Consider the following 27,198-nt stretch of genomic DNA (forward strand, 5'->3'; position numbering starts at 1 on the left):
GAAAATGGTGTCTCTTTTGATTGACCATGAAAATTGCCACTGGAACCTTGTGTGGGTATACTACAATAAGAACGGTTTCATGTGTAGTTTGTTCCACATTGCACATTTTATCATCGTTATTTCATCATTACAGGTTATGAACTGTCCCCTTCAGCAGCTGCCAACTTCACTCGCAAAAACCTGGCAGAGTACCTCCGAAGTCGGGTAAGTGAACAGAATGTGACTGGAACGGATAACTTGCAGGGTGTTAGACTTCCTACAAGAATGAATGTGGACTCTTGTTAATGGAGATGCATCCATAATAACATCAACTTTGAAGCTGCAGTGATCCATAGAACAGAATGTTACAGCACAGAAACACACAATTTGGTCCAGCACATCGGTACTGGTGTCTTTCTACCCATGAGGAACTTGGTCTACAATCATAATCTCCTGCTTGTTCCCCATGCTCTTTAATATTGCCCTTTTACAAGCAGCTATTAGATTCAATTTTTAAAAAAAGGACTGTTAAAAGTTCAGAGCAGAGAATACCAATTCTAACCGACATGTCAGAAAATTCTAACATCATTAGAATTGTGCTAGCTTAAATTTGAGTCCTCTCATTACTGTTTTGTCAGCTAGTGAGTACACTCTATCACTCCTTAACTTACTGTAACAGTTCATAACCTTGAAGACATCCATCAAATTGCCCTGAATCGTGCCAATACTAATAGAAGAGCCTGATTTCTCAAGTCTTCAAATTATAACCTCTTCCCCCATCCAATTACTAATACCATCTTTACCCAAATTTTTCCATTGCTTTTAAGTCAATCTCTTAGAAAATCATGGTGTGCAATTTTATTCTCTAGCATGATCTGCTAGAGCTGCTGCCTCCTTTTATGGGACCATGCATCACGGTTACAAGATTCCTGTCCTCTGCTTTGTTTAAAATCTTACAATTGTATGCTTTTCTTTCTATTCTTACTTTCAAAATGCATTTCTTATTTTTCCAAGTTGATCTTCACCTGTTTCCCGTTTGCCCATCTTACAGATGTTCCCCTTGTTTTTTGTACTCATTCTAATTTGCAGTATACCTGCTGATTCCCTACGCCCCCATGTAGAATCTGATGCAATAGATATTGCTGCTTGGAAAATATTATAAATCCAACATTATTGGGCAGCACGGTGGTGCAGTAGGTTAGCCCTGCAGCCTTACGGCGCCGAGGTCCCAGGTTCGATCCCAGCTCTGGGTCACTGTCCGTGTTGAGTTTGCACACTCTCCCCGCGTTTGCGTGGGTTTCACCCCCACAACCCAAAGATGTGCGAGGTAGGTGGATTGGCCATGTTAAATTGCCCCTTAATTGGAAAAAAAGAATTGGGTACCCTAAATTTAAAACAAACTTAGTTTAAGGTAAAGCTCCTAAGTTTATTTTAATGCACCAAGATTTAGCATTGTTTTTGGTCATGGTGTGTTGTAGCATAACATAATGAAACATAGACATGTGCCTATTATTTGCATCCCAAGCACTGAGTTCCCAATGTAGGAGAACCTGCCATAGGAAGACCCTAAATCGAATCCCAAGTGCACTTGAGTGGGAACAGGAATAGGAAGCGACACATTTTAGCTGCGGCCACCCTCCTGCATCATTTAGCAACTAATTGTAGAACACCATTGACAAACGTTTATGGGTCAATGAACTAGAGTAAACACATTTGACAGCATAGGAATTGGAAAAAATATCTGATATTTGAGAATCTGTTCCCAAACCCTTACAGTTCCAAAAGAGGCCATAAAGAGGAGAGTGATGTTCCCTTCCTGTGAGGAATTTAATTTTTAAACCTACAGATTATGGAGTCAATCTCATAACAAAAAACTTATCACATGGGCGGCAGGGCGTTGCAGTGGTTAGCACTGCCTCATGGCGCCGAGGACCCGTGTTCGATCCCGGTCTCAAGTCACTGTCCGTGTGGAGTTTGCACATTCTCCCTGTGTCTACTTTGGTCTCACCCCCACAACCCAAAGACATGCAGGGTAGGTGGATTGGCAACCTTAATTGGAAAAACATAATTGGGCACTTTAAATTTTATTAAAAAAACATCACAAAATAGAGCAGATTTCACATTATCACTAAAGGATTTTTATGTCAGCTGAACACGATGAAAAGTAGCACCTTTGATCATTTAGTTCACTTCATAAAACAAGATGAGAAACATCAAAATAGATTCTAGGTTATCAAGTGGTTTTCATGTTCGATACCAGGCAGCCTCCACGTGCCAAATTTATCCGTTCACAATATGTGCTACATACTGCAGGTAAAGAGGTAGTATTTTAAAGATACGTCATCATCATCATCAACAACAACTACTTTCTTATATTTTAATCAGACAAAAATGGACTCAAAACCATAGGTGGACACAATGGATGGAGTAGCTAAAAGCTTAATCAAAAAGTTGGGGAGGGGGGTTGAGTAACAGATATTATGACTGGAGGAAGTCAGAGATGGGGAGGAATAAAGCCATGATTTAAATACCAGCATGAGAATGTATTAAAGGCATTGGGATGTATGCCGACTTGGGACAAGATTATTATTAGATTGTTATTATAACAAGAAGCAATTGTAGGTCAGCAAGAACAGGAGCGATGGGTAAACAGGACTTGAAGCAGAATTTTTTTAAACTCACAACTTCATCATTAACTGTATTGACAGCCCTCTTTCCACCTAATCAATTGTCGATGATGAAACAAATTGTGCATGCCATTCAGTGCATTATATCTTAATTCTTCATAAATACTACTGTGGATTTCTATTTGATGCATTCATGAATTTGTCAAATAAAAAATTGCAGGCATTCACTTAACCGCTGAAACACTGCATGATCGATGTTTTCATTTCTCTATATGTATGCAGCTACTAAGGCTCAGACAAGCACTGAATGTCATTGGATGTTCAGATCCATTTCTTATAAATCTCAGCATTTAAAAATAATTTTAAATGTGACCTGTCCTCCACGTGCTGGCCAAAACCTCCCTCTTTCAAGCAAAGGGCAGCACGATGGCACAGTAGTTAGCACTGCTGCCTCATAGTTCTATGGAACTGGGTTAAATTCCAGCCTTGGGTGACTGTGGAGTTTCCACTTTTTCCCCGTGTCTGCTTGGGTTCCCTCCGGGTGCTTCACTTTCCTCCCACAGTACAAAGATATGCAGGTTAGGTGGATTGGCCAGGCTAAATTGCCCTCTAGTGTCCAAAGATGTGCAGGTTGGGTGGGGGAGAGAGCTTGGGTAGAGTGCTCTTTCAGAGGCTCGTGCAGACCTGATGGGCCAAATGGCCTCCTGCACTGTAGGAATTCTTTGGTTCTAAATGAAGCAGTGACACCATGGCCTGTCTAGAAGTTGGTGAAGTCATATTACTGCTCTTGATTCTGCAAAAACAAAGGAATAATGTATGACAAGACATGGGTAATCAAGTGTTATAAGAGAATACTTGGATGTTATGTAACGTATTCTAGGATTTTGCTCTGGGATGTTACTTTTGTTTGGAGTAGATAGAGCATTCTTTCATGATCAGCTGATCTAGATTCATTAATATGCGAGTGTGGGACTCCATTCTCTGTTTCCGGTCTTGTGGCTAGTTAGGCCCTTTAAGTAATTTCCATTTTGTCATAAAGTGTGAACCTATGGGAATTCACAGAATTGCTTGAGCAACCGTATTTATTTACAGTGCTGCAGCATAGTCTGACTGGTAGCGAGGATGATAAAGTGTTACAGTACCCAATGCAGATAAGATTACTTACCCAGAGAGTTGACTTTTGGTAATGGTGCATGATTTGTTAGAGGAAATGCATGAAAATTAATGTGCAAGATGTCCTGCTCAAGCATGTACTGCCTTGGGAGTTGACTGAGAAGTAACAGTGACGTATCCAGTGATGATACAAGATTAGATCATTGAGCATCCCTGAATGAAGCATTTGGGTGGGGTGGGGGGATAATCTCTTAAAATTAAAATCTTCAATTTAATTTATTTTTGTATTCCATTCCCCTGCAACAACCAAAAATAAATTATTGCTGAATACCACTCCAAATTGTTTTTCCCAGTGTTACCTCACTCTAGTTTTTTTTATCAGCCAATTTACTGGTAAATGATTATATATCTGTAGCCATTGAACTGCTGTTTGTGTATCACTGTTTAAACGTTTATGACATTTTGTGGTTTCTGGAATCCTAAAATTGTCTGACGATATGCTATGATGCAAAGAAAGACAGATTAGAGTCACCTTCATTCTTCAAAAAATGTACACCATTCTTACATAATCTTACTCTTGCAACCCTGCAGGCATTTAGCTTTTTGGGGAGAGAAAGATTATGCTTAGATAAAATGGACTATCACAGCTGTACTCTGATCCTAAGGCTTTGTCAGAAATGGAAGGAGATCACATGCTGCACTGCCTATTTGTAATGTCATGATGGTATTTTCATGCTCATTAGGTGATTTCTAAAGAACCTATCATGGTAGGTTCTCTCATATAGTGCATGGCAGATGTTTATAATTTGAAGAAGGGAAGCTTGACGTAAATAACGACAACAGACTCCTCATGTGCTCTTTGGTGCTTTTAGTGCCAAGACTATATTCAAGGAATAACTATTGCAATGCCTAGATTTACTTGTAAAATATTACAGTATTGTAAGTATTTTAATATCCTAAAGTACTCTTTGTGGTCTAATGGAAATATGGAATAAATCTATTATGCTCCTCTTCCAAAAATTTTAATTTTATTAAATGCTGAAATTTTGTGGCAACGTAAAAAATAGAAGCAGGAGAAGGCCATTTGGCCCCTCGAACTTGTGGCACCATTCAATTAGATCATGGCTGATTATCTTCTGGTCTAAGTCCAATTACTCTGGCTCCCATAATTCTTGATTTTCCATTGGATGAAAAATCTGTCTTAACTCAGCGTTGAATATATATTCAATGACCAAAACTCCAGTGCTGTCAGGCATAAAATTCCAAAGACTAACAACCCTCTAATTGAAGCTTATCCCCCCGCCTCCCCATCTCTGTTTTACATGGAAGACCCCTTATTCTATAATTGGTGTTTTGGATGTAGTGACTGCCAGTTTTATTACTGCAGACTTTAGCACTGGTTTCGAAGTGTCACCATCTGCAAGAGTAAGTATTTTTACCACATGTGACCCCTCCCCCTCCTTTCCAAAAAAGCACATCTGCCCATGCCAGTGCTCTCCCTGCTGTGAAGTCCATCTGGAATAGGCAGGCTGTTGGGCATGTCCAGGCATGGGCAGACTGCGGGGATCAAACACGGGGGACCTCAGCTGCACCTTGCGACCTCCACTAACCAAAACTTGTTAATTACCTTATTACTGAATTTATTTTAATCAGTTGTAACAAGTCACAATTGCAGTGCTCTGGCAAGGGAACACAGACTCAACCATTCGCAGCATTCACCTGTGCCATATGTTGTTAATCACATGATCAGTGTCAGACACCTAATCAGCTAGTCTCATCAGCCCCCCATTGCACTTTGCACAGAAGGGTGGGCAAAACATCCCAATTAAATTATCCATAATTGATGATGTTGTATTGGCACTGAACCTTGCCCTCCCTTGACACCTAACGTTTTTAGTTAGCCAGCTGTTTAATGTTCCCGGGTGGATTGGAACTGTGCTCTCAATGGAAGAATGTGTTTAAAGTGAGCTAAAGGATGGAACGACACTTATTTCCCAGAACTACGGTCGTTGCCTGCCCTGGATTCTAGACACCACAACCAGCTGGAGTTATTAACCAGACCCCACCCCCTCAAGTGATAAAATTCATGATGCTTAATATGTTTGACAGGGTCTTAACCTCTGGAGTCTTAAATTTGTATTTTTGAAATAGTACGCATGATTGGAGACGGCACCATAAGCTTTAATATTTTTGCAGTTTTTGAAATATTATTAATGTCTGAACACTATAGTCTTCTCCCAAGAAGTATATCAATTATCCAAGTTAAGTATTTTGTGGGTTTTATGTGAAATCTGTATTTCAGTTACTTTTTGTGATAACATTTTTCTGAGGAGGTGATCGGCAGTTATGATTTAAATATTCCATTCCTTATTCAAACAGTGAAATATTTGGACTTCATGAATCTGTTGACAGAGTGGCACTCGTTAACTGTGCACTCAGAGTTGTGAGCAGTAACATGATGACATCACACTGAACAAGTCCCAGCTCGTTCACATTATGTTACTCAGTTCATACATATGTCAATCTTCCAGCTAATACACTAGTTAAAAACATGTCATTGTTCATTTTGTTATTTTGCCTCAGTGGCAACCGGGTTAAACACACACAAAGGCTCAGTCCAGAAACTGGCCAGAATATCTGGGGTATGCTTTTGGGGAATTTGGAAAGAGATTTCTAGAACTTTATTTAGGTGAATTTGAATAATACTGTCAAAACTGAATCTTGAGCAGTAAATTGTGGTGATGTGTGAAATGTTTTTATTTAAGTTGTCATATTGGAAATATTGTTGGGAATAAAAATCACTCCATCAAACATAACTTGAAATTTTTTTGTTATCTATTTAGAACGGAATAGTCAAGAATGTTGTGTTTTTTGCAATTAATTTATGCCTTCCCCATAAATCAAATCCATTGCTATTAAGATGGGTAACTGAAAATTCAAATTCATCATCTATTGGAGCTGGAATATTAAATTTAGTAGTGAGCAAGTTTACAATCTTTTTTCTAAATTCCCATATGTAAAGTCAAGTTCTTGGAACTCCTCCAATGTTCTTGACTTTAAGCTGTGCATCAGGCTTCCAGGTGGGAAAACTTGTTCTGTGCATCTCCTTATATGAACAGGACTTTGAGGTAACAATAGTTCCAGAGCTGGCCATAAGCATTTGCCTGTGATTGATATGCTTGTGACCATATCTGAAAATCATAGCTTTTTTGACCAAAGAGATAATTGTGTATTTGCCATTGAATATTTAAACATGAGACAAGGGCTATTGAGAAATCGACAAATTGGCAAATGGCTGTTGAATGATAAGAGCGCTACATTTCATGTAGAGGCCATGTAAAATTCTAATCTGTCATTACTTAAAATAAGTTGTGTCTACTCACAAGTTTTTTTGGAACTCTGTTTATATAATGCCATATTAATTGGCCAACTAATTTTAGGAGGCTAGAAAATAGACAAATCCTACCAACACACTTCCAATTGGGTAGAAATGCAGTTGTGATGGTAACACTGGAGAATTCAGTGATCCATATTTTTATCTGGAAGGAAAGAACATTTGGGGCAACAAAGTGAGCAGGGGAATTAATTGCTTCCTAGTTTCCCTCCCGAAAACTTCTTCAGCAAAAAAACCAAAAACTTGAGACACTTCAAAAGTACGAATTAAGTAGCACCTCTGAGCTAAATCTAAACCGGTGAAGCGGTTACTTCTGATTTGCATTTAGATGACCAAAATTCCAATTGTTAATAACTTAGATGACTAAATATAAATAAGTACTAAATTTTAGCAGTGTTTGATTTCAACGCCAATCTTAAACATGATAGGAATGTTTCTACTACACGATTTGCTATGTTTAATTTTCTTATTATTCATTCATGCGATGTGCATACCCATCTCTAATTGCCCTTGAGAAGGTGGTGGTTAGCAGCCGCCTTCAGCTCTGCAGTCCATGTAGTGTAGGAACGCCGACAATGCTGTTCGGAAGGGAGTTCAAAATTTTTATCCAGTGACTGTGAAGGAACACAATATAGTTCCAAGTCTGGATGGTGTGTGACTTGCAAGGGAACTTGTAGGTGATAATACTATACATCTTCAGCCCATTTCCTTTTAGGTAGCAGAAGTTCCGAGTTTGGAAGATGCTATCAAAGGAGCCTTATTGAGTTGCTACAGTACATCTTATAGATGGTACACCCGGCTGCCACTCTGTCGGTGGTGGAGGGAGTGAATGTTTGTGGATGGATTGCCAATCAAGCAGGCTGCTTTTTCCTGGATGGTTTTGAGCTTGAATGGTGATATGACTTGGAGACATTGAAGTCCCCCATCCAGAGTACATTCTTTGTCCTTGCCACCCTCCAGGGTTCCGCCAAAGGGTGTTCAATATGGAGAAGTACTGATTCATCTGCTGAGGGAAAATGGTAGGTGATAAATCCTTGCCCATTTTTGACCTGATGCCATGAGACTTCATGGAGTCCAGAGTCAACGTCGAGCATTTCCAGGGCAACCCCTCTTTATTTATACCACTGGTCTGCCCCCTCTGCTGGTGGGACAGGGCATATCAAGGAATGGTGGTGGCTGGGACATGGTTTGTAAGGTATGTCTATGTCAGCCTGTTGCTTGATTAGTCTGTGGGATAGCTCTCCCAATTTTGGCACAAGACCCCTGGATGTTAGTAAGGAGGACCTTGCAGGGTCCACAGAGTTGGGTGTATCATTGTGGTTTCCATTGCCTGGGTCAATGCCAAGTGGTCTGTTCAGTTTTGTTATTCCTTTTGAGACTTCATAACGGTTTGAAACAACTGAATGGTTTGCTAGGCCAGAGGGCATTTAAGAGTCAAGCACATTGCTTTAATTTCTGAGTGGTATTCAGCTTTCTTCTGCTTTGGGATGCAAGTAAAACTTGAATAATGTCTTGTTGGAAGCTGGAACACTAATTTGCAATGACAAATTGTAATCTCTGCCTGCTGCATACAGTTTTAAAATTAAATAATAGAGCAACATTGACTTTTACGAGACAATAATTGAAGCATTTGCCTCCTATTTATAAATCTACAAAATGTCTTATGTTTTGATTTAAGATATAAAGAATTATAATATCATCAAATGTATTGCAAAGGGAAAACATACTTATCCCAATTATTTTATGACTGATATTTAATACTCAATAAAACCTGTCGTTTTTCTGTATGATCTTTTTGGAGCATAGAATCTTTTTAATTAAAATGTTGATTCCAAGTCGATGGGTAGTTTTCTTATTTGCAACACTTTTCCTCTGGTATCATTTAATTCCTGGAATATTTAAAATTTGAGGGACTGGTTATATAAGGCTACGCAGAAAACTTGTTCTAATGCTACAGCTTAGATTTGGCATTCATTTGTTAGAATGGAATGTCATTTTAGTACCCTTTTTTCATCCTTGCATGGATGTGGGCATCGCTGGCTGTGCCAGTATTTATTGTGCATCCCTAACTGTCCTTGGGCTGAGTGGTTTGCTGGGCTATTTCATAGAATCCCTACAGTGCAGAAGTGGACATTCGGCCCATCGTGTCTGCACCGGCCCTTGGAAAGAGCATCCTACTTAAGCTCACGTCTCCACCCTATCCCCACAACCCAGTAACCCACCTAACCTTTTGGACACTAAGGGGCAATTTAGTACGGGCAATTGACCTAACCTGCACATCTTTCAGCTGTGGGAGAAAACCGGACGAAACCCACGTAGACACGGGGAGAAAGTGCAAACTCCACACAGTCCCATGAGGCTGGAATTTAACCCTAGTCTCTGGAGCTGTGATGCAGCAGTGTTAACCACAGTGCCACAGTTTCAGAGGATGTTGAAAAGTCAATCACATTGCTGTGGGTCTGGAGTCACGTGGATTAGACAATATAAGGACGTAGATTTCCTTCGCGAGAGGGTGAACCAGATGTTTTTTATTTAAATGGAACTTCTTTCAAACTGGTTCTGTTCCTGTGCAAGTTCACACTGGTGAATGGCCCCATATCATGGAACAGAATTGACAACACCATAATTACTTAGAAATGATGAATGTAGCTTTAAAGCAACTATGCATGTGCAATCTGCGTAGAATTCCCAGCTTTGTAATTGTGGCTGGGGCCTTCTTAACCTTGTACTCGTCTGAGGTGTGATGACAGTCAGGTTAAATCACCACCATCAGCTCAAAGGGAAGAGCAGACTGTGGTCTTCAGGGACTGTGACGATACTTTACACGAGAAAGGTTCGTCTCCTTCAATGCGATTGCCGTCTTTGAGTCAATCTTATATGGTGAGAGATAGCAGAAGGCATTACTCATTGACTTCATCACAAATTGTCCAGTCTTTATGTGCACAAATGTCATGTTCACTTTCTTGAGATATCTTGATGCTGCAGTTGCTCTGGCTGTATGTACCCTTAACATTTGATGCCAATTATTTTTTATATTTCATGCCCCCTCCGTGGCATCTAAGCATACATTTGAAATCAACTTTCAAGATCAATTTTAATGTGATTTCTTCTGCATACAAGTTCAATATATGAAATAACCTTGATTTTCATGACATCTGAAAAGTAGTTTCAGTTTTCCATTATTCATCAAGTTGACTCAACCTTTTACAAGATTTTCAGCTTTAAGGAGAAATGGACGATAACTGTGATAAAAAATTTCAGTTATTCAACACTTTGTTACGATATATTAACACCATTTTCATGTGATTTGCAGCATGTTTAAATATTTTTTGAACTTTTTTTTAATAAATCTTTTTATTGGCATTTCCCATATTTATAAGCAGTTGTGTGTATGTATGTGTATACATCACATTTTTCTCGCCCGCGCTAATTTTATTATACAGAGAGATTTAATTTGTCCTTCGTTGAACTTACCCTATGTGCATTTTGTTTCCCTCTGGATCGGTCTATGGTTCCTCCCCCTTGCCCGTTGCTCTCTTTCTCCCCCCCCCCCCCCACCCCGACAGCGTGGAGAGAAAAGAAAAAAGGGGGGAGAAGCCCCCCCCCCTCATCTCTCACGGTTTCCCCACCTTCCTTCCGCCTCTCCCCCCACCCGGGGTTGCGTAGTCTTTTGGTACCTTATCTATCTTAGTGTTTAAAAAAAATTCTTATTAGGTTACTCCTTGTTGCTGGCGTTGAACAGGTTTTGGAACAGTCTGACAAACTGCCTCCAAGTATCCAGGAAGCCTTCCTCTTACCCTCGGATGGCGTACTTAATCTTCTCCAGGTGGAGAAATTCCGAAAGGTCAGCAAGCCAGTCTGCAGCTGTGGGTGGTGCTGCCGATCGCCAGCCAATCAGGATTCTCCGGCGTGAGATTAGGGAAGCGAAAGCCAGGGCGTTGGCCCCCTTCCCCATGTGGAACTCTGGCTGCTCCGATACCCTGAAGATTGCCACTATTGGGCATGGTTTCACCCTCACCCCCACAACCTGGGACATTGCCTCGGAGAAGACTGCCCAGAACCCAGCAAGCTTGGGGCAAGCCCAAAACATGTGGGTGTGGTTGACCGGACCCCTCTGGCACTGTTTGTCCTCCACCTTCGGGAAGAACCTGCTCATTCAGGTTCTGATCAGGTGCGCTCTGGGCACCACTTTGAGCTGCATTAGGCTTAACCTGGCGCAGGAGGAGGTGGAGTTCACCCTGCTCAGTGCTTCATTCCAGAGTCCCCATCCTACCTCTGTCCCCAGTTCGTCCTCCAATTTTTGGCTGGTCTCATCCAGTGGAGTCCGGGCTCTGTCCAGTTTTTAAACTATTTTTAATGTTTTTCCAAATTAATATGACTGCAAAGGACCATTAATACTCTGAGCTGCTTTTTGGGTCTTCAAAGTTGATTATTCAGGCCAGGAGATTTTCATGATGGAAGGCAGCGATTATGTTGCATGGTGTGACTGAGACCCACGTAGAACTTCTTTCAGCAGAGAATCACTAAGCTAATAGGTTGGTCAGAAAATATCCATTTTGAAGGCTACCATCAGCCACTGTGGCGAAGCATTAAGAATGCATGGGGCTGTAAGTTGAATTGTGCAGGAAATCAGTATTTGGCACTTGGTAGCATTTGTACTATTTTTATGGGTGGCTTCGGACTGCGGTGATCATGGGTTTTATTTTCCTTTTGGCAACTGATGGGTTCAAATTTACTATGGCTACATATTTTCATATTGAATCTGGTGCTTTAAATTCCTTATGCTCTCTGGCTACTTGATTATAGCAGTACCAGAGCTGGGGGTGGGGGCCCATAGTTATGCGCGCTGAAGGACTAAGTAGGAAAGGTGTTCCAATTTCTACTGCCAAATATACATCACTGGAAAAATGAGAGCTATTTGCAGTTCATACACTTGATGGATTGTATGAATAGCCTATTTTATACGGCACAAATGGAAGAAAGCATTGCAGCTTCTACAAGAAGCTCTGATATGTTTTTTTAAGACTCCAAAATGTTGTAAAATATTTTACTTGGACCCTTCCAAGGAAGTACTTGAATACGCTAGTATAGCATAAACTTCCAAGCGATTGAGTTTTACAGTGAATGCCAGGAAAAATTTGTTTTTAATAGTCTGAACAACTGATTTTACAAAGCTTCCTGCAGGTAATAGATTCAAAGCTTAAAGTGTAGCTGAATTATTAAACTTCAAAGTTGTGAAAATGGTCAAATTTTATTACGTAATCAAAAATGAGCACTGATGGATTTTATTTAACAATGACTGTCTGATACAGATTTATTTAATTTCAAACATTCTGTCCCCCGTTAGCAGGCTTCAGTTGTATTCATCTCATTTTGAATCTGGATCGAAGTCTGACTATGAACTCTATTTCTGTACAGAAACAGATGAACCTCTTTTTAAAAAATATTTTTATTCTCCTTTTTCACATTTTCTCCCAAATTTACACCCACCAACAATAAACAATAATCTGTCAATAAACAATAATATGTCAATCCTCATATCAATAACAACAATCCTATCCTCCCACCAAACCCCAAACATTAGCCCGCATGTTCACACAAACAAATGACAAAAAGGAATTAGGGATCACCCATAGTCGCCATTAACACACACAGCCCCCCGTCCCCCAACCCTCCCACCCACACACCCCAACTAATGTTCGATGTTATCCAGTTCCTGAAAGTGCACAATGAATAATGCCCATGAATTGTAGAACCCCTCCATCTTTCCCCTCAGTTCAAACTTAACCTTCTCAAGAGTCAAGAATTCCAACAGGTACTCCCCGCCAGGGTGGAGAGGTTGCTCTCCAACCTATCAGGATCTGCCTTCAGGCGATCAACGAGGCGAAGGCTACAACATTTGCCTTCGCACCCATTTCTAACCCTGACTGGTCCGGCATCCCGAATATGGCCTACCGGGGGCCCAGGTCCAGTTTCACGTGCACCACTTTAGAAATTACCCTAAAAACCTCCTTCCAGTAATCCTCTAGCTTTGAACAGGACCAAAACATATGAACGTGATTAGCCCTGCCCGCAACGTCCACACACATCTTCTAATCCTTCAAAGAATCGGCTCGCCCACGTGAGGTGTGCTCTGTATACCACCTTCAGCTGTGTAAGCCCCAACCTCGCGCACGAGGTGGAGGCATTCACTCTCCGGAGCACCTCACACCAGAACCCCTCCTCCATATCCTCTCCCAATTCTTCCTCCCACTTTGCTTTGATCCCTTCCAGTGGTGCCTTCTCCTCTTCCAAAATAGCTCTGTAAACCGCTGACACTACCCCCTTCTCCAGTCCCCCTGTCGTCAGCACCTCCTCCAGCAATGTGGAGGCCGGCTCCACTGGGAAGCTCTGTATCTCCTTTCTGGCAAAATCTCGAACCTGCAAGTATCTAAACATTTCCCCCTGCTCCAGCCCATACTTCGTTCCCAGCTCCTTCAATCCTGCAAACCGACCCCTAAGAAACAAATCTTTAAGTGAGAAACAGATTAACCTTTGATGGTTTAATCTTTACTTTGTAATCTTTACTGGGAAATAATATATAATAAAATTTGATTTATTAACTTGGCTCTTTTCTTTCAGAAAAAACTGTTAAAATTAACCATTTTGATATACACAGCAACTGGTAAGTGTAAAGTAACGGGATAACAAGGCACCTTTAATCCATGACACACAGGTTCAGAGCTCGTGGAAGAATGTTTCGCGGGAGAAACTCACACCACCTGCGGCTGTGTGATTTGAAGCTGTATGATATTCATTTATCTGCCAGAGCTTTTGTGCAGCTACGGTCTAGGTGAAATGCTACCTTGTTGCAAAGGCTAGGAAGGACAGTGTCCTTCCTTCAGAATCCAACCTTGTGATACAGTACTCAATATGGCCCTGATTGTTTTATGTTTGCAAAATTATGACTGGTGCAACGAGCGAGCTGCAGTGGCGTTTGGCAAGAATACGAGTTCCTGGACCTGCAAAGTTTGATGCACCATTTCTCCTGCTTCTTCAACTCTGTTCATTGAATGCAGCTATTCCATTGTAGAAGATAAAACTTGCATACACTTTTTAGTAAAATGTGACTTGTTTATCAGTAGACAAATGCAATTTCTTAAAGTCCTCCTTTGTTTAACAGCTACCAGCGACACATTTCAAACTTTACTCTTGATTTTTGTTTAAACTTCCCAATCTGCCATTTTGAAACTGTCATATGTAGTAAATCACCAATAGGGGACAAGTTCTATGACACAACTGGTGTTTTAGAATGATCTAGGTCAGTACTACCTTGTGTTTAATTATTTAGGAGTACAGTTAGTTACATTGCTAGAGAGGTACTCTTGCTGCACTGTCAAGATTGATTTTTAGTTTATGACAATTTGAAATTTTTTTCGTAACTATTATAAATTTTGTGCTGTGAGCAAAAGATTTTCTTTTTGAAGGACAATATATTGTACAAAATATAATAAACAGCCTTTGGCGGAATCCTCTCGGTTCTAGGCACTTGTGTACGCAAGTGTATTTCTGTGAATTTTCAATTTATTATCATTTCCCCATCCCAACAGGTAAAAAATGGGTTTTATTTTTAAGTCTGCAGAATTAGCTTTTTTTATAACAAAATGTGGGTGAGTTCCTTCTGTGGAGAATGGAAAAGATGCTTACGCAATAATAAATAGCATCAACTTTGTTTGTATTTTACAACGGTTGATTTCTTCACACATCAATGGCTAGTTAGTCACCCTGTGCTCTGACTGAAGGAAGATCATGCTTCTACAGAGCATTTCCAACGTTCCTGTTTTGTTGTGTACTGCATGTTTACTTGAAGTCACAATGTCTTCAAATAGTTTTGCACAACATGAACATGCAATATCTTAAATGGGGCAACTTTTGTGCTGTCTACGTTGTACCTTTCGGGTTGCTACACTGTTGTTTGCACGCGGGGCAACACAGTGGTTAGCACTGCTGCTTCACGGCACTGAGGACCTGGGTTCGATCCTGGCCCCGGGTCACTGTCCAGGTGGAGTTTGCACATTCTCCCCGTGTCTGCGTGGATTTCACCCCCACAACCCAAAGATGTGTAAATTAGGTGGATTGGCCATGCTAAATTGCCTCTTAATTGGGGAAAAAATAATTGGGTACTCTAAATTTATATTATAAAAAAACAATTGTTTGCACATGCAGGTTACAAGGAACATAAGTCATTTGTATCTGCAGTGTCACTGGTGCAGAAAATCCTTTGTAACTATTGTGTGCTCATTTCAAATAGTGATGAGGAGATCTTTTCTGGGAAAGGATTATTGTACAATAATAGCACAATATAATTGGTAAACTCGGCTGAAATTGAAGGTGCTTTGCTTTGAAATCCTTTGCTAGTGTCACAGATTCCCAGAAGCTTGAGTCTTGTGCAGTTGGCTGCAAGGCAAATATTACACTGCAAGTGCTCGTTAAAGCTTACTGCCAGGAAGACCTGTGTTTAGGGGCTCTTTAACGATTCCCTGCAGTTTTGTATTGAGTTTCCAGTCCACTACAAGAGATACGTTATTTTGAGAATTAATATGGGTTTTGAGAATCTTTTTAAAAAATAAATTTAGAGTGCCCAAATATTTTCCAATTAAGGGGCAGTTTAGTGTGGCCAATCCACCGAACCTGCACATCTTTGGGTTGTGGGGGCGAAACCCACGCAAACATGGGGAGAATGTGCAAACTCAACACGGACAGTGACCCAGAGCCAGGATCGAACCTGGGACCTCGGCGCCGTGAGGCAGCAGGGCTAACCCACTGCGCCACCATGCTGCCCTGGTTTTGAGCAATCTAATAACTACTTGTATTTATCTGGAAAATACTGGAGTACATCAAGTTTGTCTTTCATCCTCTTATCCCACCAAAGATTGAGGGACAAAAGATGTGGTATTTGCTCATTATGAAGCAAAGCCTCTGGGTTTTAAACAGGAGGTCCGCTCAAACTTCTCCATGGAAATAGGTTTGCCTGGCCCTGATGGCTAAAGACTAGGCTTGTTAGATACTGCATCAGGGTATTCTTGTCAGCTAGTTGGTCAAGAGATACTGTATCCAAACAGTAAATATATCCGTGCCTCAACCAAAAAGAATAATGTAGATTTGTAACTCGGGCTTTGGATTGAAGTGGCAATTTTGTTACTGCACACATTAGATAATTATTCTAATTCTTCTACCAAAATTAATCAATGTTGAAGAGCCAATACCTCAAACATTTCATTGCCTTCTGTTCAAAGGTGAACCAGCAGCTTCACATATCTGTCATTGGTCACTTGTTTTTCCCTGAAGCAGAGCTTATGATTTTATTTTTTCTCCCTACCTCTCCCCCAAAAAAGGCAGAAGATAAGGATCTGATGTGCGTTTGTTTTGTTTCAAACAAAGATTTGATTACCGGGTTAGATAAATTAGGAAGTAAATAGGTTGGCACAGGTTGGGTGTTTGTTGCAACGTTGAATTGTTTTGCTGTGATTGGTTAGGAAGTCAGTCAGTTAGGGTTCCCCCTTCAGTATTTCATTCTTTCTCAAGTTGTGCCGGCTGTGGTGCAAGTTTCTAAAGATTTAATTATGGCTGCTGGGGCTTGGAAGAGGTCCAATATGAGATTAACGCTCCCGCTCCGCTGCTCAGTAGGATACTTCCTCACTCTCTGCTCTCTGCCTGAACTGTGAGCTTGTTTCACCAGATGTCGCAGAAAATTTCGTCAGTAAACTGCCTCCTTTTCCCTATTTGTTTTTTAAATTTCTTTATTAACCTCTGTTAGCTTTGAGTGCCACGTATGTGTAATTTCGCACAGTTTACTTGCTAACTTTTAATCACTAGCATTTGTTTTTCTTGAACCAAGCCCAACAAATCCTTGGATTTGTTGAAGAATTGATTATGAAAAAGTGGTTTTTTAAAACTGAATACATTCAACAGCTCAGTTATGAAGTTTTTTGTTTATTTAAAGCTGTCTGTGAATAATAAATCCATTAGAAATAATACTGTCCAAAAATTGATGCATTGATAATCCAATAAGATTTGGATATGACAGCAGTTATTTCAATCTTTGCTTGAGTTTCAATTGATGATGTCTTGAACCTCCGATTGAGTTAACCATCATTCACATGCTGTCTTACTTGTTTTCTCCCAAGCTGCATCCATTTATTTATTTGGATGCACTAAATTAAGGACTGATTCCAGATCAGTAGGACACTTGATCAACTGATCCCAGCATCCAAGAAATAGAACTTTCTGTCTTAACTTTAATTAACATCACAGATTTATTTAAAAATTATAGAAAATTGAGCAACTAGTCCAGAATCGTTTTTAAAAAGTGATCTGGTCTTTGTTGAAAATTGTTAAGTGGGATACATTTAATATACCCTTGGGTGCATCTTAGAGACCTTTCCTTTTGTCTAAGATTGGCATTAGTTGTTTTACCCCATGTGACCAAATAAGCCAATACTATGTATAGCCTGAGGACCATGACTTGAGTCCATTTGAACGGGTTTGTTCAATGTGGCACATTAAGCAGCCCCTAAAGGCAGCATGGTGGCACAGTGGTTAGCACTGCTGCCTCACAGCACCGAGGACCCTGGTTCAATCCCAGCTCCGCATCTCTGTCCGTATAGAGTTTGCACATTCTCCCCGTGTCTGCATGGATGTCACCCCCACAACACAAAAGATGTGCAGGGTAGGTGAATTGGCCCCGCTAAATTGGAAAAAAAAGAATTGGGTACTCTTAAATTTATCTAAAAAATTTAGAAAATAATTAAGCACCCCTTTCCACTCCGCTCCTAAATGCAGTATAATTATTTTTCTGCATAAAATGCATTGTTCGAACTATTGGCAATACAACCTCACCGTTAATTACTGGCAAACCAAAGTTATTCCCTGTCCTGTTGTCCACCATCAGCTGTTTGGACAGGGATGGGAAAGTACTGAAGACAAATGCAAAATGATTAAGTGTATGAGACTCCGTTCTATATGCATGGGATTGTTTAACTTAGCAGATCATTAATTATAATCATTGGTTTATAATTTATAAATAAATATAAAAGTAGCTGTGTCATCTATCAATACACATGTCTAAAACAACTCTGAGCCATGTTATCAGTCTGCTCCTGATCCATGTATTTAATAGAATATATATATATTCTCCCTCCCAGAAAATTGGAGAGATCAGATATTGAAGCATAATTCTCGCTCAAACTGTGAAGTGACCGTCAACAAAACCCAAGGGTTTCAAACTGTTTTAAATGCTAGTTGTTTGTTAATCTTCATATTAATTGTATTTTTTAAGTACTTGAGTCAGCCGCAATACAGTGCCAAGGATTAACCCCCATCAATGAATTAACAGGGAACCAGATATATGTTTTGCCAGACATTGACATGAATCAAAGGAAAATCAGTGCTTCGGTTTTATTTATTTATGCCACAACAATAAGGTATCAGAATATTGAAGAACTGAGCATTTTAAAAAATTAGGATTGGAAAACCAGTAAGTATATAGATGTCAAAATGTCCACATGTAAGAAATGTCATTGATTATTTTAAGCCAGCTCAGGGTACTTGTATAACAGTTTTAATTGATCTGCTTAAGTTAATTCACTTCTTGTTTGCTGCTACAAAAGTGGCCAACATTTAATCTGTCAGATAATAAATCATAGTAATCCTCAATTTTAGTGTATTTCCTTTTATAAGAAACCATTTTCAAGTGCCAATCAGTAGTCAGGATGCAACAAATGCATACAGAATTTATTGATAAAATTAAAAACTGCTGTTCAGAAGAGTTTGTTTTGAGTGGTAATTACCCTCCTCATGAGTCTAACTCATTTTACTTTTTAGACACCCTACCATGTGAATATGCTTTTAGCTGGCTGCGATGAGCATGAGGGCCCTGCACTGTATTATATGGACTACCTCGCAGCTCTGGCAAAAGCTCCATTTGCTGCTCATGGATATGGAGCTTTTCTGACACTCAGTATCTTGGACCGATACTATAAACCAGGTGGGTGTAATTTGTGATGAAAAGAACCTTGGCATCATGATGCAGATCCTCATGTGCTTGCCCTATTTTCCAGCTAATTTGCGTCACAGGATTGAAAGTATTTTTCAGACCATGTGAAAGCCTGGATTTGCACTGCAATAATGCACAATTGTCCTCTCTGTACCAGCAGCCTTGCATTTTGCCACTTTCAGTCACTGATATTTCTTTGATGTCTTGGTCACTCACATATACTTCGGTCAATGTTAGCTCCTAGATGCAACAAAACAATCAATCTACTTCTTTGGCTTATTGATTTGTTTCAAGATTTATTCCCAGTTTTTTTTCAATATATTTTATTCCAAACATGATCAAATACTTACATGCAAAGGCTTAGCTATAACATACAAACAGTTGGCCATTTTTACTTTAACAAAGTAACAGAAACCACCCGAAATCCTCTATCCCCGCAGCCCCACTATTCTGTCTCCCTTATGCCCTCGCTTCCTAACCCTTTCTTCCAACCTTCTGAGAGTATATTTAATCTTTTGCCAAATGCAGGAATTCTGCCAAGCCACTCAACCATGCCGAGGCCCTGGCTGGCACTGCCAATCTCCACCCAAGCAGGACCTGCCTCTGAGCCGCCAAGGAGGCAAAGGCCAAGATGTCAGACTCTTCCTCTCTCTCTCTCTCTCTCTCTCTCTCTCTCTCTCTCTTCCCCCCCCCCCCCCCCCCCCCCAAAAGGAGCTCCGGGGAGTCCAACACCCAAAGATCGCCACCAGCGGACATGGCTCTAGTTTTACCCCAATGACCTCCGACATGATCTCAAAAAATGAGACCCAGAACCCACTAACTTGGGGCAGGACCAGAACATGTGTGAGTGATTTGCATGCCCCCCTAAACAACGCTCACACTTTCCTCCACCCCAGACAAAACCCCACTCATACGAGTCTTAGTGAAGTGCACTCTATGTACCACTTTATGTACCATTTTAAATTGCATCCTGTTCAACCTAGCACAGGAGGAGATAAAGTTCACTCTATGCAAGATCTCATTCCACATTCCTCCCTTTAGCTCTAGATCCAGCTCTAATTCCCTGTTCCCCCTCACCTCTTCTCACCTAAATATCAGTTCGGTCTCGGCAACAGGGGGAACGAGGGCAACTCTTTACGAATAAAGTTCCTCACCTGCAAATACCTGAATACACTCGCCCTCGAGAGTTGAAATTTCTCCTCCACCTCCTCTAGACTCGCAAACCTATGTCCACAAGTAAATCCCTGAACCTCTCAACCCCTCTTCTCCTCCATATCCTGTATATTGCGTCCAGCCTTGATGGTGCAAACCTAAGATTATCACTGATTACTAATTGGTAAAGACATGTCCCCCAGTCCAAAATGTTGTCTGAACTAGTTCCAAATTCTTAGAGATGCTACTACCAGTGGGCTCATCGAGAGTTTAGCCACGGAGAACGGAAGAGGGACTGTAACCAATGCCCTTAGACACGACCCGACGCAAGAGGCCTCCTCCATCTGACCTTAACCCACACCAGGCTCCTCAAACCATCTTCTACCTTTCCCAATGTTCGCTGCCCACTAATCGTGCATCAGGTTCAGCAGCGTCAATCCACCTGATTGTCGCCCTCTCTGTACGAAAGCTCTTCTAATCCTAGGAGTCTTTCCCATTCAAACAAAAAGGAGAGATTAGTCTTATCAACCCTTGCACGAATCGAAACATCGGTAAAATGTTCACTTTGACCATATGTACTCTACCAGCTAAGGTTAGTGGGAGGTTTATTCCACCACCTCAGGTCCCCTTTCACCAGACTGGTCAAGTTCAGCGTATGTAACAGTGTCCAATCATATGCCACCTGAATCCCCAAATACCTAAACTTCGTCTTGGCCAGCTTAAAATTCAGCCTCGCCAGATCTGTCCTCTTCCCCAGGGAATTTAAACCCTGAGAAGGATCCAAATTTTTTCAACAGTTCCATACTTTCTCCCATACCTGTGAGAGGATCAGAAACATTCAACAACAAATTGTCCGTGTAAAGGGACACTCATGTTCCTCCCCCCCCCCCCCCCCCCCCCAATACCTTTCCATTCCCCTGTCAATCTAAACGCCATGGCCAATGGTTCAATTGTTAGCATGAACAATAGTGGAGACAGCGGGCATCCCTGTCTTGTGCACCTGTGCAATCAGAAATACCCTGAGCTCTCAGCATTGGTCCGGACACTAGCCGTGGGGGCTTTACATAGCAGTTTCACCCAGGAAATAAAAGTAGGTCCAAATCTCCCCAAGACCTCAAAGAGGTAGCTCTACTCCACACGGTCAAAGGCCTTCTGCACATCCATAGAGATTATTAACTCCGGCACCTGCTCCACAAGCGGGTGACATGACCACATTCAAAAGCCCCCTGGTGTTGGACGATAACTGTCGGCCCCTGACAAATCATGTTTGAAGATTTATTCCCAGTTTTAATAAATAAATGGTCAAAATACTCTCAGACATGGTTGTTAACTTCTAGCCAGACCAAAGACACTTTGACACAATAAGAAGCAAACTTTTTCCTCTGGAGCAGCCAATGTACATTTTATGAAGCCAACTGTGAAAAGATGATTGAAATGAACTTTCTATGTTACAAATAATTTAAGAATTATAATGTTTTCTAAATCTGGGTGAAATTAATCATTTGGTTAATGTTTTAGTGAATTGGTTGCAGTCAGTGGGCAGCATGGTAGCATAGTGGTTAGCACAATTGCTTTACAGCTCCAGGGTCCCAGGTTCGAATCCCGGCTTGGGTCACTGTCTGTGTGGAGTCTGCACGTTCTCCCCATGTGTGCGTGGGTTTCCTCCGGGTGCTCCGGTTTCCTCCCACAGTCCAAAGATGTGCAGGTTAGGTGGATTGGCCATGATAAATTGCCCTTAGTGTTGGTTGGGGTTACTGGGTTATGGGGATAGGGTGGAGGTGTGGGCCTGGGTAGGGTGCTCTTTCCAAGAGCCGGTGTAAACTCGATGGGCTGAATGGCCTCCTTCTGCTAAATTCTATGATAATTTAAGGGCAGCACGGTAGCATGGTGGTTAGCATAAATGCTTCACAGCTCCAGGGTCCCAGGTTCGATTCCCGGCTGGGTCACTGTCTGTGCGGAGTCTGCACGTCCTCCCCGTGTGTGCGTGGGTTTCCTCCGGGTGCTCCGGTTTCCTCCCACAGTCCAAAGATGTGCGGGTTAGGTGGATTGGCCATGCTAAATTGCCCGTAGTGTCCTAAAAAAGTAAGGTTAAGGGGGCAGTTGTTGGGTTACGGGTATAGGGTGGATACGTTGCTCGGCACAACATCGAGGGCCGAAGGGCCTGTTCTGTGCTGTACTGTTCTATGTTCTATGTAATTACATTTTTACCTAAATACAGATCAATTGAATCTGACATTTGAATATGTTTTCCTTTGAGGAGCTTAGGAGGTTGCTCTTTGGGGAGGAAAAGAGAGAGAAAGACCAAATTTTAAATATACCCTCAGCATTTTTTTCTTCTGCTGCAGTACACTCTTGTACACAGTTTCCAATCCCATGAGAAGTAGATTTTCATGTTGCTTTGTAAATTCCAAAACACACGTGACCATTAATTTAAATGTTCATGAGCGCGAATCCTTCTGAAACAGCTTTAAAATAAATAGTACTTTTTAGATTAGTGAATGTATACACCATATGTGACCAAAACAAATGTATTGGCAAACAAAATGTACAGAAAGGATTTTGTCCAATTAAACTGAATTCTGGAATCACAAGAATTGTACTTTTACTGTACTTTTAACTACCCAAGATCATGTTTTACACTCCATTTAAAACTAATGCTAGTGTTCACAGGGTTAAAAACTTTGCAGTTTCTTTTAAGTGCGTGGTGAATTTACTTGTGTTAGGTGGCATTGACTGTATCAGACACTAATAGTTGAGGAAGCACAGGGCTGCACTCTTAGAAGTAAAAAGCACGTGTCACTTGAATTGATGAATCTAGTGCTCGGCAGGAGGCTGGTGAAAGAAGTGCTCTAACTGCAGCCGTCATCTGCAGATGGTGCTCATTTTCACACTGTTTATAATAAATTGAATCTGAGGTGCCTGTCCTTTTCCTGAGTTTGGATCAGGAAAAGGAGGCGGATTCTGATGCGCTTCGATTTCCAAAAACTAATTGATTCGTTCCAGCTTGCGGCTTGAGTGGGACTGACTCTGTTTAAAAACCCTGCTTTACATATGGACTATATTCAGCTGTGAGTCAGATAACTTCTGTTTTCAAGTCTGGACTTTATTTAATTTTGTGGGGCGGAGGGTTGTTTTTATTTGCGAAGACTTCAAAAATTGAAACAATGTGTGTTTGCAGATCTCACACGCGAAGAGGCAGTGGAGCTCCTGAAGAAGTGCTTGCAAGAGGTGAGGTCCAAATCTGAATAAAATTGTCTCGGAAGATTTGTTCAATACAAAGAACTGTATTCAGCTGTGGGATTTCTGAAAATTGATGCATATGTTTATATTTTCACACATGACCTCAGCAGATGAGAATACAATAGTCTGGCCCCTGCATTTCTCTTGTATTTTGCTGCTTTTTAATCAGGCAGCAATAGGTATGTTCATCACAGACCAAGATTTTGTTCTCTTTTAAAGAGTGCTGCTTGGCAGTTACAGAATTTTGAAATTAATTTTCTGTGGATAGGCATCCAAGAAAGGAACAGTGTGTTCGTCCTTCATTTTATGTAAGTGTTCTCTGGCATCATTGAATGGGAATGTGGATTTCCACCTGACCTGAAGCACTTTTTCCTCCAGAGCATAGCTGTATTTTGCTATTGCCAGATTTCCTAAAGTATGTGAACAAGGCATAAAAGGAAAGTTCCTGCTTTAAAAGAATCATGTTTACAGTATCCTCACCCTTTTAAATCACAGCTGACGTCAGCTGTAGCAAGTGTGAGCTTGTGTCCTGTTACTCTATGTTGGGCGCCATTGTTTTGCGGGTCGGTTTAGCTCAGTTGGCTGGACAGCTAGTTTGTGATGCAGAGCAAGGCCAAAAGCGCATTAATTCTTGTATTGACTAAAGTTATTCATGAAGGCCTCGCTTTCTCAATCTGTGGTGTGGTGATCCTCAGGTTAAATCACCACCAATCAGCTCCGCCGCCCCCCCACACCTTTCTAAAGGGGAAAGCAGCCTATGTTCATCTGGGACTGTAGCAAAGTTTACTTTTATCTACATCATCTCATCTTTACAGATTGCAATCGCCAATTATTTCCCTCAAATAAAACCCAACGACTGCAGATGTTGGAAATCTGAAATAAAAACAGAAACTGGTGGATGAGCTCGGCAGGTCTGTCAGCATCTGCGGAGAGAGAAACATTCAATGTTTTGTGTATATATGACCCTCCTACCAAGAGTCATATGGTGTTGAAACTTTAACTCTGTTTTTCTTTTTTTTTTTTCCCCAACGAAAGGGCAATTTAGCATGGCCATTCCACCTACTCTGCACATCTTTTGGGTTGTGGGAGTGAGACCCAAGCAATTAACTCTGTTTTTCTCTCCACAAATGCTGCCAGATCGGCTGAGTTTATCCAAATTAGCCGATTTCTGCTTTTAAATTATTTCCCTCTTGAACCTGTGTGGGATCAAATGCTTCAATTGTCATCCCTGTTAATTAGAATGTTAATTTGTTAGATTCACTTATGTTTGTTTCTTCTTTTTTCAGATTCAAAAACGATTTATTCTGAATCTTCCCTCCTTTACTGTCCGGATCATTGATAACAATGGAGTTCATGATATGGATCACATTTCTGTGTCAGATTTATAATTTTACTTTCCGCCATCTTTTTTTGTTTTTTACTTTCTCAAATTTGTGTATATGAGCTCAAATAAAGGCTGAGATTCACACCAATTTTGAGCTGGTTTTAATTAGCTTTATTTGAAAATGTGGTCTCAAATTTGCATACAGTTTAAATTTATATTGTTACAAAATATAAGTTAATTGGCCATGTGAATTTTGAAAGTAGAAAATTCTTAAACAATTTACAGAAAATATGAAGTTTGAACAGTGCTGAAATACCATGCATTGAATTGTTTCCGAACTAAGTGTGCAGTTTATTGTTACTATCTGATTTTATGTGCTAAATTATTTAAACTGGCTCACATATAATTAACAGAGAAAGGAGAGGGCAGCACAGTGGCACAATGGTTAGCACTGCTGACTCACAGCACCCGGGTCCCAGGTTCGATCCCGGCTCTGGGTCACTGTCCATGTGGAGTTTGCACATTCTCCCCGTGTCTGCGTGGGTTTCACCCCCACAACCCAAAAATGTGCAGGGTAGATGGATTGGCCATGCCAAATTGTCCCTTAATTGGTAAAAATGAATTTATATTTTTTAAAAAAGAGAAGGGAGGGGGTGCTTTATTCAGTGCATTTTATGAGCAAACCCGGCATTTCTTGTGTTTAAGTATTGTTGCAGCAATAAAAAGAGGTGAACCTTTTATCTATCCATGCAATCATACCAGATGGATGCTGCTTGATTTGATGTGGATAAAAGTAATGTTTCATGCTGAACATTGACTTGTATAAAACGCACGTATTTTAAAAATGTTAGCATACATTATCGCAAACATTTAGGTAATCAACTGGAAGCAGTTTTCATATTACTAAAAAAAAGCTTTTGAAATTAGAATTCACCACATTAAGCAAGATACTTTTTATTTACATTTGCAAAGCACCGTGTCTAGATAGAAGGATATTGTCCTGTCCCCATTTCCCTGGTATTGCAATGTATCTAACCCACTTCGAAGCGCTGAACACCTGTTTTCTATTAGCTGACATTCATAAAATGTTACACTTTTTTTTTTTGCTAATTAATAGAAATGTGCAGAATTCTTGCCAATAAAATTTATTTCATTCTTATTTTCTGAATGAAGTGATTCATTGCAAAGAGCCAGTACAGACATGCCCGGCCAAGTGGTCTCCTCCTGTGCTGTGACTTGTCATCACAATAGAATATGAATCCGAATAAGATTAATTTAACCCTACTGATTGCATCACATATGTCCATTATCAAAATCAGTCATTGTCAAAAGATTTTCAGTCTCAATCAGCTAATACTGCAATTCACCATTAATTTGCATTAGGTCTTGATGTTGACCTCAGCAGCTTTATGTAGCCTGTAAGTAGTAAAGTGAAATCATTCCCTGAGTGAGGGGTCAAAAGCTAATCTATAAACTATGATTTTTCTACATTACTGATATGAAGATTATAATTTAGTGTAAATCTACATCACTGGAATAATCCTAACGTTCATTGGATCATGAAAACATTCTTGTAGATCAGGGATTTGGAGCTTTCTGATGTGAACTATAATTTTGAAAGTAGAAAATATGGAATTTTGGATCTCCCATTAATTTTCATCACTAGTTGTCTCCATTATCCTATATAATTGAGGTTTGTTGACATGACTGCAGTATAAATGAAGGTTCATTTATTGTTGAAGCTATAATATTTTTACCATATTTTTAAACTGAACCAATGACCATAATTTCAGCTGTCCATATCCATAGGAACAGCAGTCAGGATTTTATTGCTGCTTTGTCCTGCCAATTAACATAGGCTTTCATAATTCATCATTAACCCCATGACCCTCAATAACCCCTTTCATTGCCAAGAACATGGGTTTTGCAATAACTAATTCAGATAGTAAGAAACATGGTTTTCGCCAGGCTTCTCTATACCTTCCCTCTTTGAAATGCTCCATTATTCCAGCCATTTCATGCTGAAACTCCTATAAATTTACTCTTATACATTGAGTCTTCAGCAGCCAACCTTGTGGCTTGAAACTGTCACTAAAGGAAAGGTCACTGTTGTGTGAACATACTGTATCCAATTAATGTGGCTAATTGGAGTGGACAAGTACTAAAGTTTTAATGATTTAAAAATTGTGAAACAAAAACTATATTTTTCTAGTTTATATTTGCATTGCATTTATTTGAACTGATCAGCAGAAAGACATCTTGACGCAATTGCTGATACGGGAGATGTAACAAAATTCTCTTCTGGCTGTTCGGCTGTTCACCTGTTCCTTTGTTT

General features: G+C 40.4%; 1 protein-coding gene across 1 annotated transcript in view; it reads left to right on the forward strand.

Annotated features, from left to right (window-relative positions):
• Window positions 1-25,011, forward strand: part of psmb2 (proteasome 20S subunit beta 2) — a 40,651-nt gene extending 15,640 nt beyond the window's left edge. Inside the window, exons 3-6 of the mRNA XM_038800066.1 lie at window positions 134-204; window positions 18,976-19,138; window positions 23,478-23,527; window positions 24,826-25,011. Coding sequence (XP_038655994.1) covers window positions 134-204; window positions 18,976-19,138; window positions 23,478-23,527; window positions 24,826-24,927 — 386 coding nt within the window. The 3' untranslated portion in view covers window positions 24,928-25,011. The remainder of the gene's footprint in view (window positions 1-133; window positions 205-18,975; window positions 19,139-23,477; window positions 23,528-24,825) is intronic.
• The last annotated feature ends 2,187 nt before the right edge of the window (window positions 25,012-27,198 follow it).

The sequence above is a fragment of the Scyliorhinus canicula genome, chromosome 1, assembly GCF_902713615.1.
Source record: "Scyliorhinus canicula chromosome 1, sScyCan1.1, whole genome shotgun sequence".
Lineage (NCBI taxonomy): Eukaryota > Metazoa > Chordata > Chondrichthyes > Carcharhiniformes > Scyliorhinidae > Scyliorhinus > Scyliorhinus canicula.